General features: G+C 37.3%; 1 protein-coding gene across 1 annotated transcript in view; it reads left to right on the top strand.

The window, feature by feature from the left end:
• The window catches only part of MAST4 (microtubule associated serine/threonine kinase family member 4), a 158,413-nt gene that overhangs the window by 116,244 nt on the left and 25,627 nt on the right, over window positions 1–16,542 (top strand). The window contains 9 exon segments of the mRNA XM_011371060.2: window positions 2,673–2,881; window positions 4,273–4,411; window positions 5,792–5,808; window positions 5,811–5,908; window positions 6,788–6,953; window positions 8,780–8,881; window positions 13,897–14,019; window positions 14,221–14,333; window positions 16,005–16,132. Coding sequence (XP_011369362.1) covers window positions 2,673–2,881; window positions 4,273–4,411; window positions 5,792–5,808; window positions 5,811–5,908; window positions 6,788–6,953; window positions 8,780–8,881; window positions 13,897–14,019; window positions 14,221–14,333; window positions 16,005–16,132 — 1,095 coding nt within the window.

Below are 16,542 nucleotides of genomic sequence, written 5' to 3'. Positions count from 1 at the left end.
AAGCAGAAAGTCAAATCAAATTTTATGGCCTGAACACCTAAGAATAAAGGCAGAAGCCATTTTTTTACACAGCGTCAATGAAAACCTACTCTGGATGCTGGTCAAATTGGGCCTGAGGCATCTTTTCTTTTTTCATAAAATTGTGTACAACTCCATTCTTCTTCCATTACTTTCTGTTCTTTTCAAACATAATGCTGAACAGTTATTTATGTAAAAAATGGTGATTCCTGTTTGACAATCAAAATGATGACCTTCTGATAGTCTAAGAGTGAAGTTAATAATATTGTATGTCTGAGGGTCCTTAGAACTAAATATTAACTATTGAAAGGAGAGATGGAAAGTAAACTATGTCATAGTTGACTTAGACAAGTGATAATATAATGATATTGTTTTTTTCCTTTTAACATTTTGAATTCTAAATTTCATCGAAAAATAGATTCTCTACTTCAGAAATTTTTCTTCGTGACAATATTTGTTTACCAGTGTTTGTCTGATACTGAAGGAGAGGCCAAATGATTTTCTCTGCCCCCATTTTACCTGTCTGTCCAGCTACCAGAGTCTGAGCAGGCAAGGATTTTATTCAATCAGTAATTGGGAAAAAATATATATTGTAAAAGCCTTTATTCTGATTTAGAAAGAATGAGTAGTTTGCTGGTTAATTAAAAAGTTGTTCAAAGTAGGAAATTATAAAAAAATGATATGTATGTTAAACATTTTAATTTAAATATGTATAAATTTGTCTTTTGATGTAAGGTCCTTTTAAAACAAACAATATAAACCATATTTATAATACGTTATTTTTATTTTCGAATTTTAACTTCTTTATAGGTGAAGCAGAAACTTGAAGCAATCTGAATGTAGGAACCTAGATTTTTATTATTTTCTCAACTTTTGGAAATCTTCTCACCCATACTAAATCAATAAAAATTTTATTTAGTGACACATATTTATCAGTACTTTCCAAAGCATTCTGTTTAGTTTTCTTATAAACAGTAAGGCTTTTCCTTTTCACATTCATGTTTTATCAGTTTAAATATTTGTTTAAATTAGTTAATTATGATATCAAGCCTAGCCATACAAACAGGTGTGGAAATAAACCTGGCTGGTTGGATCCTAAGTTTTGGGGCCTTCTGAAGTACTAGCCAGTGAAGAAAACACTGGGCACCCAGATGCCCATCTCTCACATCAGTTTGTCATTCTGTGGGAATAATAGCACCAGATTGTTCCTTGACTTGGTTGTGTAGAGTGTGGCTAGCTTTTTACTATACAGTAAAAGAAAAGGTAGAAATCCAAAGAAATAAGGATAGAGAGAAAAAAGAGTAAAGCAAAAAAAAAGGAGTAACGTTTGAAGAGATCTCACCCCAAAAATGTGTAATTTTGTGAGTGAAGGGAACAGATGAATGCAATGAGAAGACAAAGATAAAGATACACATATTTGAAAGAAAAATTAATTCACAGTTGACCACTTATGGGGAAAATGTGACTTTCAATAAACTGAGATTGAATATACTTGAGTGACCTATATGTAAGTGAACCACCCTGATGTATTGGTTCAGCAGGAATATAGGGCAGCTTAGTCCCTCATATTCATTTTTCAAGGACGATGACTATAACTAGTGGAAAATGCATCTCAGATCAGATAACCCCTCATTTTAGGAGCAGATTGTCGGATATACTTTGCTGTGATTAATTGCTTTTTAGGTAAATTACTACTTACTTGGTCGTTGCATTTGTTGCAGGCAGCCCCATGTAACCTATTATACAATTCTAATGACTGATAGCTCTTTAGGTCAATTATTACTTAACTGAGCATCGTCTAACCTGAGAGTTCAAACCTGTTCTCCCACAATAATGACAAGTGAGGAATAACTAATGAGAAAAGGAGCCAGTCTAAGACATTTATTGCTCATCATTTCCAGGTGGAGTTTTAAGACTCCTCCTCCTAATTATTTCCTTTGTCCACATTATTCGAAGCTTCAGAGAATCCATTTTACAATAAAGCTGCCTGACGCCTTGGCCATGGGTTGAATGGAACAGAAACCAGTATATTATTGGCCGCCTTTTATGTTGGGAAACAGGCACAGATGTGACTCATGCCAAGGCCTGCTACTCTTTATTTCAGGATAGCCTCATATGACCTGTTATTCACTTCTCATTTATCTGAAAATTTCATTGGAAGTAAATTACTCTCAAATTGGAAGCCTACTCTAAGAAGCTATGGTCTTTTTGAAGATCCTTAGGGTATTATATAGAAAATAATTGCTTTAGTCAGTCAAGAAAAAATGCCTAACATATATCTAATGCTAGGAAAGATCTTTCTCTCATCATATGGATGTACTTTCGTTCATTCTTTCCTGTTCTGACTTATATATTGGATTTTGTTTGTGGAAAAACTGAAAACATAGCTTACTCTTGAGACTGTCCATTTCCTTCAGCAGTGAAGATGAATTTGATGCCTTATGTATGACCTCTGACCTTTGTTGAAAGAATTTTAAAAAATCAATCTAGCCAAAGGACTTTGGCCAGAAATTGGATGTTTGTAGCTGCCAGCATAGCTTGTGTGAGCTGAATTCTGGCTGCTATGGGAACTTAAAAAGTTGATGATCACATGGTTTACTTTACCCAGAAGCATCCTCTCTTCGGTGAACCCCAACTCTTGTGCTCCTTTTCAGGGCAGTCTACTTCGTTCGGCATAAGGAATCCCGGCAGAGGTTTGCCATGAAGAAGATTAATAAACAGAACCTCATCCTCCGAAACCAGATCCAACAGGCCTTTGTGGAACGGGATATCTTGACTTTTGCAGAGAACCCCTTTGTAGTCAGCATGTATTGTTCCTTTGAAACAAGGCGCCACTTGTGCATGGTTATGGAATATGTGGAAGGTAAATCAGTCTGTGACACAGAATATGACACCTGTTCCCAGAAACTCCTTGCTCATTTGTGTGGCTGAAGCTTTCTGTATTTCTGCCACATAATGGTTATATCCACCTAGGAACTGAAGCCAGGCAGTGAGATGGCTGTATTCCCAGTCATTATCTTGTGATAATTGCTTGTAAAGTGCCTGCTCTATTATAACAAAGGGAAAATTAGTGCTATTTGGAAAAAGGTTGTTTTTCTTTTTTAATAGCTTTTAATTCTAACTACCTCTTCTCAATTGGTCATAAAAGTTGGAATATAAGGGATGGGATTTTTTCTACTTATTTTTATCACATATCATAACATCATTCATTACTATTAATCTTAAAGAATGAATTAAAAATATATTGTTTATGGTCTGTGGTAGGAAATTAAAAATAAGTTAGGGGAAAGGAGACATATTCAAGACAATCTAGCTTTTTTTATTTTTTGTTTTGTTTGCGGTCTGCCTTTTAAGTGCTCCAAGTAATTTATTTCCATCAATTTTACATTAAATTTCTGAGTATTCGAGTGGCCATGACTTGTTGAAATAAACTGTTAATAAATAAAATGAATTGATTGGCAAGGGCCAAAATAATTTTTAAAACATCTAATTTAAGTTCTTGTAATTATTTGAACAAAATCCCCAAACTGTAAGACTGGAGGAAACATTAAATATCAATTAGTTCAGCCATTTTATTTTGCAGATGAGTGAACTGATCCCCAAGAAGGGGATAGGTTTACTGGATATTCAGTGGTAGATATAAGACGAAAACAAAGCTTGCCTGATTTCCACCCATTGTTCTCTTCGCCACACCAATACTTTGCTTTATTAACCTATGTTGTGGTTATTTTTTTACAAGAACTAACATTTATCACGTGCTTTACATAGATTCTTTACATAGATTACCTCATCGAATCCTCACAATAATCCTAAATGGGATGACACTATTTTACTATCCTGATCTTACAGATGAAAGATCCAAGCCAGGTTTCCCTAAGGTCCCTCTACCTGTAGCGGTCAGAGCTAGAATTTGAACTCAGGAAGCTTGATTCCAGAATTCATGTTTTATATTGGTGTATTTTAAATTGCCACCATGTTCCTAAAATTCTGCTAGCAGTTTTTCAAATTTCAGTTCCACTTCAGAGCCAGCCCTGCTCTCTTCTAACTACCGCTTTTTAAATAAAAGCTATATTTTCTCCACATCACATCTTAATTAGAAACACGATCACTTAACATAGTCTCCACTTACAGATATGATAAGGTGTATCTGTGAGTAAAGGCCATTCTGCTTTGAAATGCTGCAGTCTAAACTGATGGTCTTCTTCAATTTTAGCTTATACTATACCTGCTAAATCTTTCTCTTTTGTTTAATAGGGGGCGACTGTGCTACCTTAATGAAGAACATGGGTCCTCTTCCCGTTGATATGGCCAGGATGTACTTTGCTGAGACAGTGCTGGCTTTGGAATATTTGCATAATTATGGAATTGTACACAGGGATTTGAAACCAGACAAGTATGTACACTGACGAAATATCTCTTCTTTTTTTTATTACACAATACAAAAGTTTTCTTAGGTCTATAAAAATATTTTCTTTTAATGCTACTTTGTACATTTTAAAATTCTCCCATAATGTGTCTGGATGAGTTATTTTAACAGTATATATGGTAATTTATATATAATCCTTTAAGGGCTATGATGCTTCTAATAATAGCTTATAAGAAACAAAAGAAAAGGATGATTATAAAGGAGAGTTAGTTAATTTTTTAAAAACTTTATTATGTAAACTTTTAAATAGCTACATAGATGGCTACTATTATTTTCTGGATAGTTTCTACATATGGTAACATACTTACATAATTTTCCTCTACTCCAAGATATATTTAAATTATATTCTATCTTACTCATAATATAATTTTTAAAAATTTAATCTATCGAGAGTTCATTATCGTGTCTGATTTGAGATACAGATAGACTATCTTTCTCCAAACGACTAGCTATTTATCTTGACATTATTTATTAAATGTCGTATGCCTTCTCCACTAATTTGAAAAGCCTCTAAAAGCATTACATGTTAATTTGTAAAGCTTTAATGTGTGTTGAAAATTGTATAATAAATTTAACTCATGCTCATTACAGAAAATTTGGAAAATGCCGAAATACAGAAAAACAGTTTTCTTTAAATGTTTCTGGTAATTCACAACATCATCAAGGACAATTATTAGAATTTTAGCCTATTTCCTTTCAGAAGCTTTTTTCCCTTAACTTCTCTGTTCCTTTAATTTTTTAATTAAAATTTTGATTTTCCCCCTTAAAATGAAAATTTTTTAAAATATAAACTCATAAAACTGTCAAATGTGAATTCTTTGCATGTATAAGAAATGTAGGTTTTGTGCTTAATAAGTAGAAATTTAAATTCAAGCCAGAAGTTGAAATCTGAAACAATACTTCATTTTCCTGTCCAAGTGCTTTATCTTTGGTTTTATCTGAATCACAGATGGGTTGCTTATCTTAGTTCCTGATGTGTGACATAGTATTATTGGTAGCACTTTCTCTTTTGTTTTCTTGTTCTGAAAATAGAAAGATGTCAGACTTCCATACTTGAATTCTTTTAACAGTTTCAGGTTTTAAATGATACTGTATTTGACTGCTCCAACAAAGAATAGCTGGGCCTGGTCTCTGGCCCTCCCTTGTGAATTACACTCAGCTGCCAGATGCAAGTATTTGACATCTTCCTGTGACTTCATCTCTTCCCAGGCCGAGTTTTGTAATAAGATTGACACCTATATACTAAATGGTCTTCTAAATTGACGGAGGGAGGGAGCTAAAAAAAAAAAACCAAAAAAAAACAAGCTTCAAAGTGAATGTTGTAATATATGTCCTTCTGCTTCATAGTTTGTTGGTCACCTCCATGGGGATTTTGGATTATCCAAGGTGGGACTAATGAGCATGACTACCAATCTTTATGAGGGTCACATTGAGAAGGATGCTCGAGAGTTCTTAGACAAACAGGTAAGCTTGCATGGTGTTCGGTTCTATAGAGAAATAACAAAGTATGATATTTCCAGTGAATTTCGGAATCAGCTTGTGAGAGATCTCCACGTTAGTACTGGGGGTTTAGATGTTTATATAAGCCTTACATTTAATAAAGTGCAAATTGCCTCCATTTTTCTCCCTGGGCCTCTTTGAACTGTCCATTCCTCCACATTCCTCCCCCACATTATGGTCTATTAGCAAGACGAAAGATCTAATTGCACACAAGTGGAAGTGTGAGAGAGACAAATGGAAAACTGTTTTTGTAAGGAATTCAGGAGTCTCAGTAGAGTACTCATGAAACTCATGATGCATTGTACAATCACGGGTGCTAAAATCCGAGCCATGGCCCATTTCTCTTAAAGCATGCCTCATTACCATGTGCCCACAATCTGTTCATTGTAAAGTTACTTAAGGTAAACACGTCTCAACTGTCATGCTTTTATGAAGTAACCAGGGTGTGAATATATTTTGGCCATATAAATGCTGAAACTATTTCTGATGTTGACAGATAAAAAAATGCCTTATTATTTTAAACTTATGGATTACAAATGTTTTTAATATTGTAAAATAAGTAAAACTGCCAAATGCAGTCGGGTGCTCAATTTGAAAGGACACGCTACAAATGGTTTAACATTAGAGTAGAATTCTAAACTTCCTTTCTTTGGTATTTAAATAATTACTGCATTTGGTATTTAGGATACCGACTTGTAACTGCTGTTCTTAAGTTCTTTATCTATGTGTTTCCATGTGGTTGATCAGGTGCACTCTGGGCAAAATAATTGATATTTAGCCCTCTTGGTTATTTTAATTCATGTCTAGCATTCCAATTATTCTAATTTTGCAATCATCTTTTAGGTCTGTGGCACACCTGAATACATTGCACCAGAAGTAATTCTGAGGCAAGGTTATGGGAAGCCGGTGGACTGGTGGGCCATGGGAATTATCCTCTATGAATTTCTGGTTGGATGCGTGCCATTCTTTGGGGACACTCCAGAAGAGCTATTTGGACAAGTCATCAGTGGTAAATATCATCAGGAGTTATCTTTAAACCACTATTGGGAAGCAGCTATTTAATGTAATTCTGTGAAGTATCACCGTATTTACTACTAAAATGTTAACCTTTATCAAACAGTTTAGCCAACAAATTAAAAGAACTCACTCATCATAACACATAACTGACTTTCACCATATCAAGAGAGCAATTTGTGTTGAAAATTGATCAGAGGAAGTTTCGTTAACACGGAATTTGGAAATGTACTGGCAATGTAACCAATTTTATGGTGTGCTTTTTCTGCAAAAGAAATTGCTGTGGGATTTGCAGATGAATTCATTGCTGTCCAGTCTTCCTCTCCATAATAACAAAGTTGCACCAGGGAAGAGAAGGTTAATGTGGGTAACGTTTACATAAATGGGAAAAATGGCTAATGGCACAATGAAGAAATTAACAAAAATGTAATAAACCCTAAAACAAATGTCTACCAAATAATAAATAATGAGAATGGGAAGGAAGCAAATTTAATCCACAGATTGTTAATGATTTCATTGGTAGTTGTTATGGTATAATGTTATTTCTGTAACAGCTGTTCATCTTTCATTTAAAATTCAATAACCTTTAGATCTTAACCTGCAAGCTGACCCTGACTATTGTTATGCGGCTTGTGGCAAAACTAAATGATAATTAAATAGGCTCTATTCCTACCCTATCTGCTGTTTTTATAAATTTCCTTGAAATGTAGATTAAAAAGGCCTCTCTCAAAGTTTGTCAGTCATTACTGATACCTCCATCAGCAACCTCTAGTTCATTCTGGACTGTGCTTACGGGGTCCAACAGTGGAAATAGAAGGAAAATTCATTTTGGAGCCCCTTAATCACAGCATTATTTTTTTATCACTGACTTTGTGAGTCAGGCATATTTATAAATTTTAACAAAGTAGATCTGTGAGTTGCCTGCAGTGAATAACCCTTTTATACAATATCCGAGCTGTTTATGGATTTATAACTAGGCTGTTTTCTGATATACTAAGGCCTGAATGGCAAGAGGAATCAACTGTTTAATTAACACAAGCAGCAAATGCTGGCTTTGTTCTCAATGCCTTACGGCTCAGATGCATATTCATGTTTTATTTTCCAAATCAGATTTAAACTGCAGCAGAGGAAGCTAGAGGCAGGCACACACAGAAATAACTCATGTTTTTATTGCATTTCCATACACACAAGCATGCACACCTATCTTCAGGCAAACTCCTTTTGAATGTAGAACATATTCTAATATTTATGACAATTTTAAATACTTCCCTTACTATGATTACTTTAGATTTTTTTTTTCTTCTTCAGTCTTAGCATTTTGATCTTTCCTTTGTCTCTGGAAATAGTTATTTTTACAAAACTACTTTCTGCTTCTTGGAGCTGCAGAACTCTATGGCCGTGGCCCAATTCTAAGCTGAGGATAGTAGGAGAGAAAGTCTTACTCTCAGATGATCCCCTGCATGGGTGGCCACCTGAAACACAGGTGTTTAGAGTTTCCACTCCATTAAGTCCTCTTAATCACCAGAAGGAGCAATTTGTTGTGAGCCAATTCTGTCAAAGAAAAATGAATCAAAATGGCAAATGAAAGATACCGGTTATTGAAATATTCTCTCCCTGCTTTGTTTAAAGCTGTGCTATTCCTGTCTTGTGAAATAATGCTTCTCAAACTTGACTAGGCCTAAGAATCAACTGAAGATGCAGATTCTGGTTCAGTAGGTGGGCCCTGAAATTCTGCATTTCTGACAAACTCTCAGGGGATGTCCATGCTTTTTGAGATATGGACCACCATTTGAGCTATAAAGTTGCTTTTCTTCCTTCTAGATGAGATCAACTGGCCTGAAAAGGATGAGGCACCACCACCCGATGCCCAGGATCTGATTACGTTGCTTCTCAGACAGAATCCCCTGGAGAGACTGGGAACAGGTTAGAGCACATATGTTTTAATTTTGCTAATATGCAAGATATAATGTCCATGTGGAGCACTGAGAGGTTTGTGTTTGTGTTTTGTTTTTTGCATAGTAAACATCTGTTAGTCGATGTAGAACACGACCACAAGACATTATAACAGTAGTAGTTTGGATTTTTTTTTTTTTTTTTTTTTTTATGATTCAGAACAGTATGCACATTTGGAACATTGGATGTTGTTTTTCTTCTTTTTCCTTCTTTTTTTCACAAAGCAGAAATTTTTGTTAATTTGTTTCAATAAATACAATTTCTCTGGAAGAAAACCTCAAGGGCATATTTAATTCTTCTGTACTGAAAAGCATGGATATTAAATAATTTGAACCAGAGGATTAGAGATGTAGAGTTTTTTTATTTGGAGTTTTTTTTTAAATATATATTTCCAGAAGGATTTGACCCAGCATTGTTACCATCTACAGGCTTTGGAATGGGTTATCAGTTCTTGAACTAATTACAAGAAATAAGTACCCGAGGTGGAGCTATGCTGTTCCATCATGGTGATCTGCACTAAGACCTGAGAAAGGATTAAATATCACTGACTTTCAATATTAAGGAGATAGTAGATTTGTTGGTTGCTGGTGATTTTTCCTGACTGTTCTGCTACCAGTTTTTTTTTTAAATTTCTGCCCTTCCTTTTCTTTTTCTTCCTTGTTCTGAATAGACAGACTTAAAGATACCAGTATAGAGTCCCAGCCAGCCCCAGTATATGAATTTATCTAGGTGAGACTAAATATTAAATATGAACACACCACACGCACACTCACACACATACACATGCACACAGTAAACAGTATTCACAATTTCCATCAGTGAAAATCGGCTTGATGGGTTGTTTACTCTGAGCTGTTTCATTCTACTTCATTTTAATAGAGATATTAGAAAATACGGAAGAAATTATTCTCTTCCCCCTTTTTTCTAAGACAAGAACTATTTACAACAGTCCCAAATATTTATCTTACATTGTTCTCCACATTCGCCCACAGCTTCCCCAGTTGCAGAGCTCTGTTGTTGCTTAAGTGTGGAAGGCTGTGATACTAGAGTTTATGATGAAGCATTAAAACCGATGGACCAAATCTTTATTTTATAAATAAAGTTTTATTGAAACACAGCAGTGCCATTTATTTATATATTGTCTGTGGCTGCCTTCATGCTACAGTGGCAGAGCTGAGTAGTCAGGACAGACTGCGTGGCCCACAAAGCCTAAAATATTTACTATTTGACTCTTTACAGAAAAATCTTGCAGACTATTTGATTAGATAATCAAAGTTTAAAAATCAAGGCTCATTTGGGGAAACTGTTTTGAATTGAGCCTCTTACTATTGTATCATCTATGCCTTTCTGCCTTTTTCAGTGGATGAGTGGACCTTTGAACTGATTGAACTCTTTGAACAGTGTATTTTACATTTCTTCCCATCCTATTTGGTTTCTCCTTCTCTGAAGTGACGAGCAAACTTGTTATTTCCCACTCTCTGTGACCTACAGTCAGATTTGCTTTATGGTTCAAGAGATAAGAGTAGCTGTCAAAGAATCGGTGTCAAGGCTCTCTATGGGGCAGAATTTTGAGGAGTGATTTTAACTCACTTGAGCTAAATATGAGAAGCAGTGGCATTTTAAGATTGCCCTGCAACAACACAAGTATGTATTTACATGTCCTAATCAACTGTCCCAGAGAGGTGTTACCCTAAGATATGACTAAAATTATATTACAGTCAGCTTACCCCTTCTAAAGAGTCCCCTTCTCTTCAGTGTTTATATGTCAGTTTGGAGAGTTTTCCTATTTAATATTCTACCCATTTCCCTCCTCTAAGAATACTTGGATTCTTGTTTGGACTTGATTTAATGAGACAGAGCTATGACAATGGTCAGCATATCCATGTTTATATATTATATGACGCAAGTTATCTTTCTGCAATATTCTCCTTGACTGATACTTTTGGTCTTTTCAGGTTTGACAGTTTGAGAAACAAATCTCCTATCAAAAGCTCAAAAGAGACATTTGAAAGACCCTGCCCAAGCTCTTAGCATTGTCAAGAAGTCGTTGCCAAACAGGCAGGTCCAAAGTGACAGGTCCCAGTAGGACTCAAAGAAAGAGGCTGAGAATCCCGCAGGCCTGCCATGCTGCTTCCAATGACAGCATTTTGGATTTAATGCATATTTAGTGGGCAAAATAATGCACCGTGAAAATGTGCGAATGCACATTTGCCCAAGAGACTAGAGAGGTTGAGAAAAGGAGTGTGAAGAACATAATGGATGTTTAAGAAACTTCCATGAAAGGAGAGAAAAACTCAAGGGAGTAGAACATTAGTGCCAAAGCATAACTTGGAATTTGGGAGCTTGTTGTACTTGAACTAGACTTTTGAACTTGTATTGAGTGGAAGTCTGGCTCATTGGACTTTAAAGCTGCTCAGATATGATCCTACCCATGTACCAGCTGGAGGTGTGGAGTAGTTCCTTTATCACCCTGAGGCTCAGATTCCTAATCTGTGGAAACGGGCATGTTATACACCTCCTAGGGTTATTGTGAGGACTAAATGCAAACATTCATGCAGGCATCTAGTACATTAACCTAGTGCATCATAGGAGTTCAAGTGTCTCCAACCCCTACCCAGTGAATTCACGCGATGAGAGCTGTCGTTTGCATGAGTTTCTGTGTCCATGCTGTATCAGCAGTTTAGCATAGAGGAAAATTTTCCCCAGTGTGTTCCTTTAATTTTTTTGTTCCCCTTTTCTCCAAAAGCTCATGAGAAATAGGATCCAGTGATAAGCAACTTTTTCTCAGTGGGGCACAAAGGCCAAAGGATGAGAAATGCGAGCTGGTCAGTAGTGAGCTGTAACTCCTTGGGGAGGACCCATTTGTCATTGTCCACAGAGATAAGTGAATACTCTCACCATCTTGTGTCCCAAAGGGTAGCAGGCAGGGGAGTAAAAATACAGAAACTCTGGATATGGTCCAGAAGTGCTGTTTGAGCCTTTGGCTGTAGAGAACTGTGCTTTTCTGGATAAAGCTGAGTGACCTTGGAGTTCAGAGCCGCCATTTGGTGTGGTCCCATGAGCAGTAGCTGAAGCGATGATCATTGCAGCATAGTGTGTGGTGGGCCACGGAGTAGGTCTTTACTCTTTGGACCTCAGTGTGGTTGGCACAGTGAGGAAGTTGTATAGGTAAATATTTAAACGCTTTAACTTCCCCAAGATGAGAGCACTAGAAGAAAATGTCATTGACAGCTGTATTTGAGGACATCGATTGGACTAGATGAGAGCTTTGGACTAGATGATGCATGGAGATCTGGCATTGGACTATGCAAAGGTGTTTTGAGAACAGCCTTAGAAATTGGCTGTTTGGCTCAGTTCCCTAGTATTGGCAGTTGTGAGTTCACTTTCAAATCGATACAAGAAAGTTGGCAGGGTAGGATGCAAAATAAAACATGCCTCCCCCTTAAATGGCATGTGACATTATGGTACTGAGAATGGACCTGGGTGTTTTTAGAAAGACCTTGTTCAGCCCTCTAAACCTTATTCAGGGATCATGGTCCAGTATGCTTTGTTGTTTATCCTTAGTTTCCCCACCCCAAAATGGAGATGATAATACCTACTTCGTGGGGTTGCTTTCAATGATGTAATTAAAGGAAAAATGATACCTCTAGTACCCAGCGCAATACTTGTCAAATCAGCCCTCAAATGACAGCCACTGCTATTGCTGTTGTCATCACATCAGACTGCAGTATTGTGCTATGAACACAAAGAAGGCCTGGATAGGATCCTGGATAAAGATTCTAATCAAATACTTTGTAAAGAAATCATTCTCTCTTTTGGCGGGTATTTTCCCACTTTGTTCTTTTCTCTCTACTCCATTGTTTGCAGAACGCTAGTTTCCCTTGGCTGGGTTTGATGCCCTGATCTACACCTTGTGCTGGAGGGGCCTGCTGGGAACCCCACAGCCAGCTCCTCCACTCCAAGATCCAAGGCCATTTTTCATTCAGCTTGCATTTTTCATTCTAGTCCTTTTGTGCCCCACTGAGGACAGATTGAGAAGCATGGGTGACAACTTCATTAAAGAGGCATTTACATCACACCTAGAAGGGCATCTCCTGGCGGGGAGACTGATTAGACCCTGGTATTGGTCTCGTGAGAAACCTCTCTTCCTGATATTTTTTCCGGGTTGTTTCTTATCTCCTTTATCAACAGTGTGCATGTTTGAGGCAGGGCAGGGACCTGATTCTCATGCTATGGTTTTATGGCATGTATACCTTCTTCTCTTTACATGGGGTATAGTGTAATGTTTTGATGGGCCTGCCCTTCAAAATCACTCTTTAAATTCATGAACTGAATTAAAAACATTATTTTACTGAATTGTGCTATCATGCTGACTTGACAAAAAGAATCGTAAAACTTAGGAATTGTGATTGATTTTTATCACATGCATTATACATCTATCAAATAGGTTTGCCCATTTCTTACTTAAGAATCTGTAATCCACAGAATATAATTCCTACCCATGTTAATGAGCAATCCAATAAAATTGAATGGTAACCATTATATTCTATTTAGGAAAAATTCATCCTTATTAACCCAACCTCCAGGGAAAATATTGCTGTGAACACATTTTGCACCTTGTTAGAATTTCTTTGGTTTGTAATGAAAGTCTGTGTTTGGCCAACGTGTGTCCACATCCCCAGGTTCAGCATAATGTGCATTTAAGTGGTCACATCATTAACCTTTGAAAATTAGAGGAAGCCCCGGAAGAATTGACAGTGAAAATCTGTGCCATAATGACTGCTCTTAATAAAATCAAGTCATCTGATAAATTATGGGAGAAATTTTGGGATGTTTGGGTTATAGAATGAAAAAAATAAGACTTCCATGACTTGTTTCTCTGTTGATACTTTTTTTTTTTTTTGGTTATTCTTAAAAGCAGATGTGTACCTGTGCTTGGAGGGTAGTTTAACACTTTCTCCCCTGCCCTCTCCCCACCCCTCCAGGTGGTGCCTATGAAGTTAAACAGCATCGATTCTTCCGTTCTCTAGACTGGAACAGCTTGCTGAGGCAGAAGGCAGAATTTATCCCCCAACTGGAATCTGAAGATGACACAAGTTATTTTGATAGTATGTGCACTATCTGACATAAAACATTATTTGGCCTTTACTTTGTAGAAAATTATTTCCACTTTTCATAGAATCTTCCCATCTAGAACCTATGAGCTCTTAAATGTAATGTTGCTTTGATATAGAATTAATAATTAAAATGCCTAAATCAAAAGCTGAAATTCTAAGTAACTGGAACTATTCCCAAACATTTCTCGGTAGCTCGGTCAGAGAAGTATCATCATATGGAGACTGAGGAAGAAGATGACACGAATGATGAAGACTTTAATGTGGAAATAAGGCAGTTTTCCTCATGTTCACATAGGTTTTCAAAAGTAAGTGAAATATGGCATAAATATACAGGATCTCTCTGAGGGAGTCTCCCACTGGCCAGATAGTTGGTACCTCAAAACAGCTGGACATGATTGTAAAAACCACCTACAGTGTTTTGGAGCTTGGGGTCTCCTGTACTTAAAATTTATTTTTGCTTAGAAAAAGTGACCTCCCCCCTCCGTCCCCACCACCATCTTCATGGTCCAGAGCCTCTACCCTGCCTCAGGAGTATATTTCTCTGTTTTATGCTCCACAGATAAACATCTTTTTTCTTGGAGGCATAGACTTGCCACTCATAGTCATATCTTTGGAGTACATTATAGCCATGCATATACTGGCATCACCTTGCATGCCCTAGTCTAGGTCAGTGCCAGGCTGTGGAGGTGTCCCCCATTTCTTTCATGTTATAATGAGAACATTGAGCTCAGTGCGTGCAGAGCCCTCTCCAAGGAAGATATGGATTAAAACACAAAGGAGAAGGCTTAGTCCTTGACAAAAGCTAAGACACTTGGGGATAGTTGATTGTGGAATGAGAAAGCCTGGTAACCAATAATGCAAAATATAAGTTATATTTTGAGGCAGGAGGAAGCTAAGCTAGAATTTTGGAAATGGTAGAAGATAATAAAATTGATGTTTGAGAAAGATTTTTTTTTTTTTTACTGATAGCGGTAAGTTTAAAAGAAACAAACAAATAAAACAAAGAAATCTGATAATTCTGAGACAGGGCATCAGGGCTTTGGGAAAATGGAAATAAACCTAGAAGGCACCCTACCTCCCTTTTGCTATTTTCAATAGCTATATATTTTCTGTTGCCATGGCATTTTGCCTGATTACTCTTTAGCTCTTCCATAGCATTTAGTAATTTTAGTGTTCTGCACCTTTTTTCTAAATGACTATCTAGAATGCATCTGCAAATCGTCCAGCACAGCCCTCCCTGTTTATAGGAAGGACAGAAAGAGGTAGGGACTTCCCTGGAGGGCATGGTGGCTGGTCTGTCCCAGAGCCGGGACCGAAGCTTTGATATGATTGGGTGCTGGCTTTTCCCAGTGCCTGTTCTCTGGCCCATCAAAGCCGGCCCCTAAACTCTATTTCCTTCCCACTGTCTCCTGTCCTTTAGTCACCTTCCTTCTTACCCCAGTAGATATAGGCAGTGTCAGGGCCATTCCCATGAGAACAGCAGAAGGCTCACTTGGGCAGTGGGAGATGCTTCCTGGGCTGGGCGCTCAGCTCCCTATTTTACTTCCATCTTTCCCGTGGGCCAACAGAGATCTCAGGTTTGCTTAAGCTCTGATCCCCTTAAAAAATCCCAGTATCGACATGTGAAGCTGCCTGTATGTGTTTGGGATTTGTAGGCCAAACAAATACCTCTGACTCATAACCAAGTCTGCACCACATCCTCCCCCCAATGCATCTATGGATTTTGTTTGCAGATACAAAGTCCATAACAAGGTATGGTGATCGGGTGATGAATTAGTAGCTCCCCTCTCCAAAAGAAAAAAAGATTATACCATTCATGTCAGGACTCAAGTAAACAGCATTGGAAAGTACCTTCTGAGTACACAGTCCTGATCCAAACTTTAGTCATGCTCTCAGGTTTTTCTCCCATGATTTTTTTTTTTTCCTGACAAACTCTTTAAGAAGATATTAATAAACATTGACTATTTGCCTTCCAGGTTTTCAGCAGTATAGATCGAATAACTCAAAATTCAGGAGAAGAGAAGGAAGACCCTGTGGACAAAACCAAAAGTGCAACTTTGCCATCCACGGAAACTCTAAGCTGGAGTTCGGAATATTCTGAAATGTATGTGAAATGCCTGTTAAGAAATATCATAAGCCGTGGCTGCTAGAGCAGTGTTCTTAAATGTGAGCGTGTATCAGAATCAAGTGGAGGGCTTGTAAAAACACTGGTTTGCCGGGCGCATCCTCAGAGTGCCCGATTCATATCCTGAGGATGTGTTTTCTAACGAGCTCCTAGGGGGTGCTGATACTGCTGGTCTGGAGACCACCCTTTGAGAACCATTGCTCTAGATGTGTCTTGGTTAGGCTTTCTAAGTTTCATTTCTACCTGATTTCTTCCAAAATTCATCTTGAACACAGTTTCCTCGTATGTATGTATACAGGACTTTGTTTTTATTTTTAATTAAGGCAACAGTTATCCACATCCAACTCTTCAGATACTGAAAGCAACAGACATAAACTCAGTTCTGGCCT

Source organism: Pteropus vampyrus, unplaced genomic scaffold (genome assembly GCF_000151845.1).
Source record: "Pteropus vampyrus isolate Shadow unplaced genomic scaffold, Pvam_2.0 Scaffold182, whole genome shotgun sequence".
NCBI classification, from domain to species: domain Eukaryota; kingdom Metazoa; phylum Chordata; class Mammalia; order Chiroptera; family Pteropodidae; genus Pteropus; species Pteropus vampyrus.
This window is presented reverse-complemented; position numbering and strand designations above follow the sequence as displayed.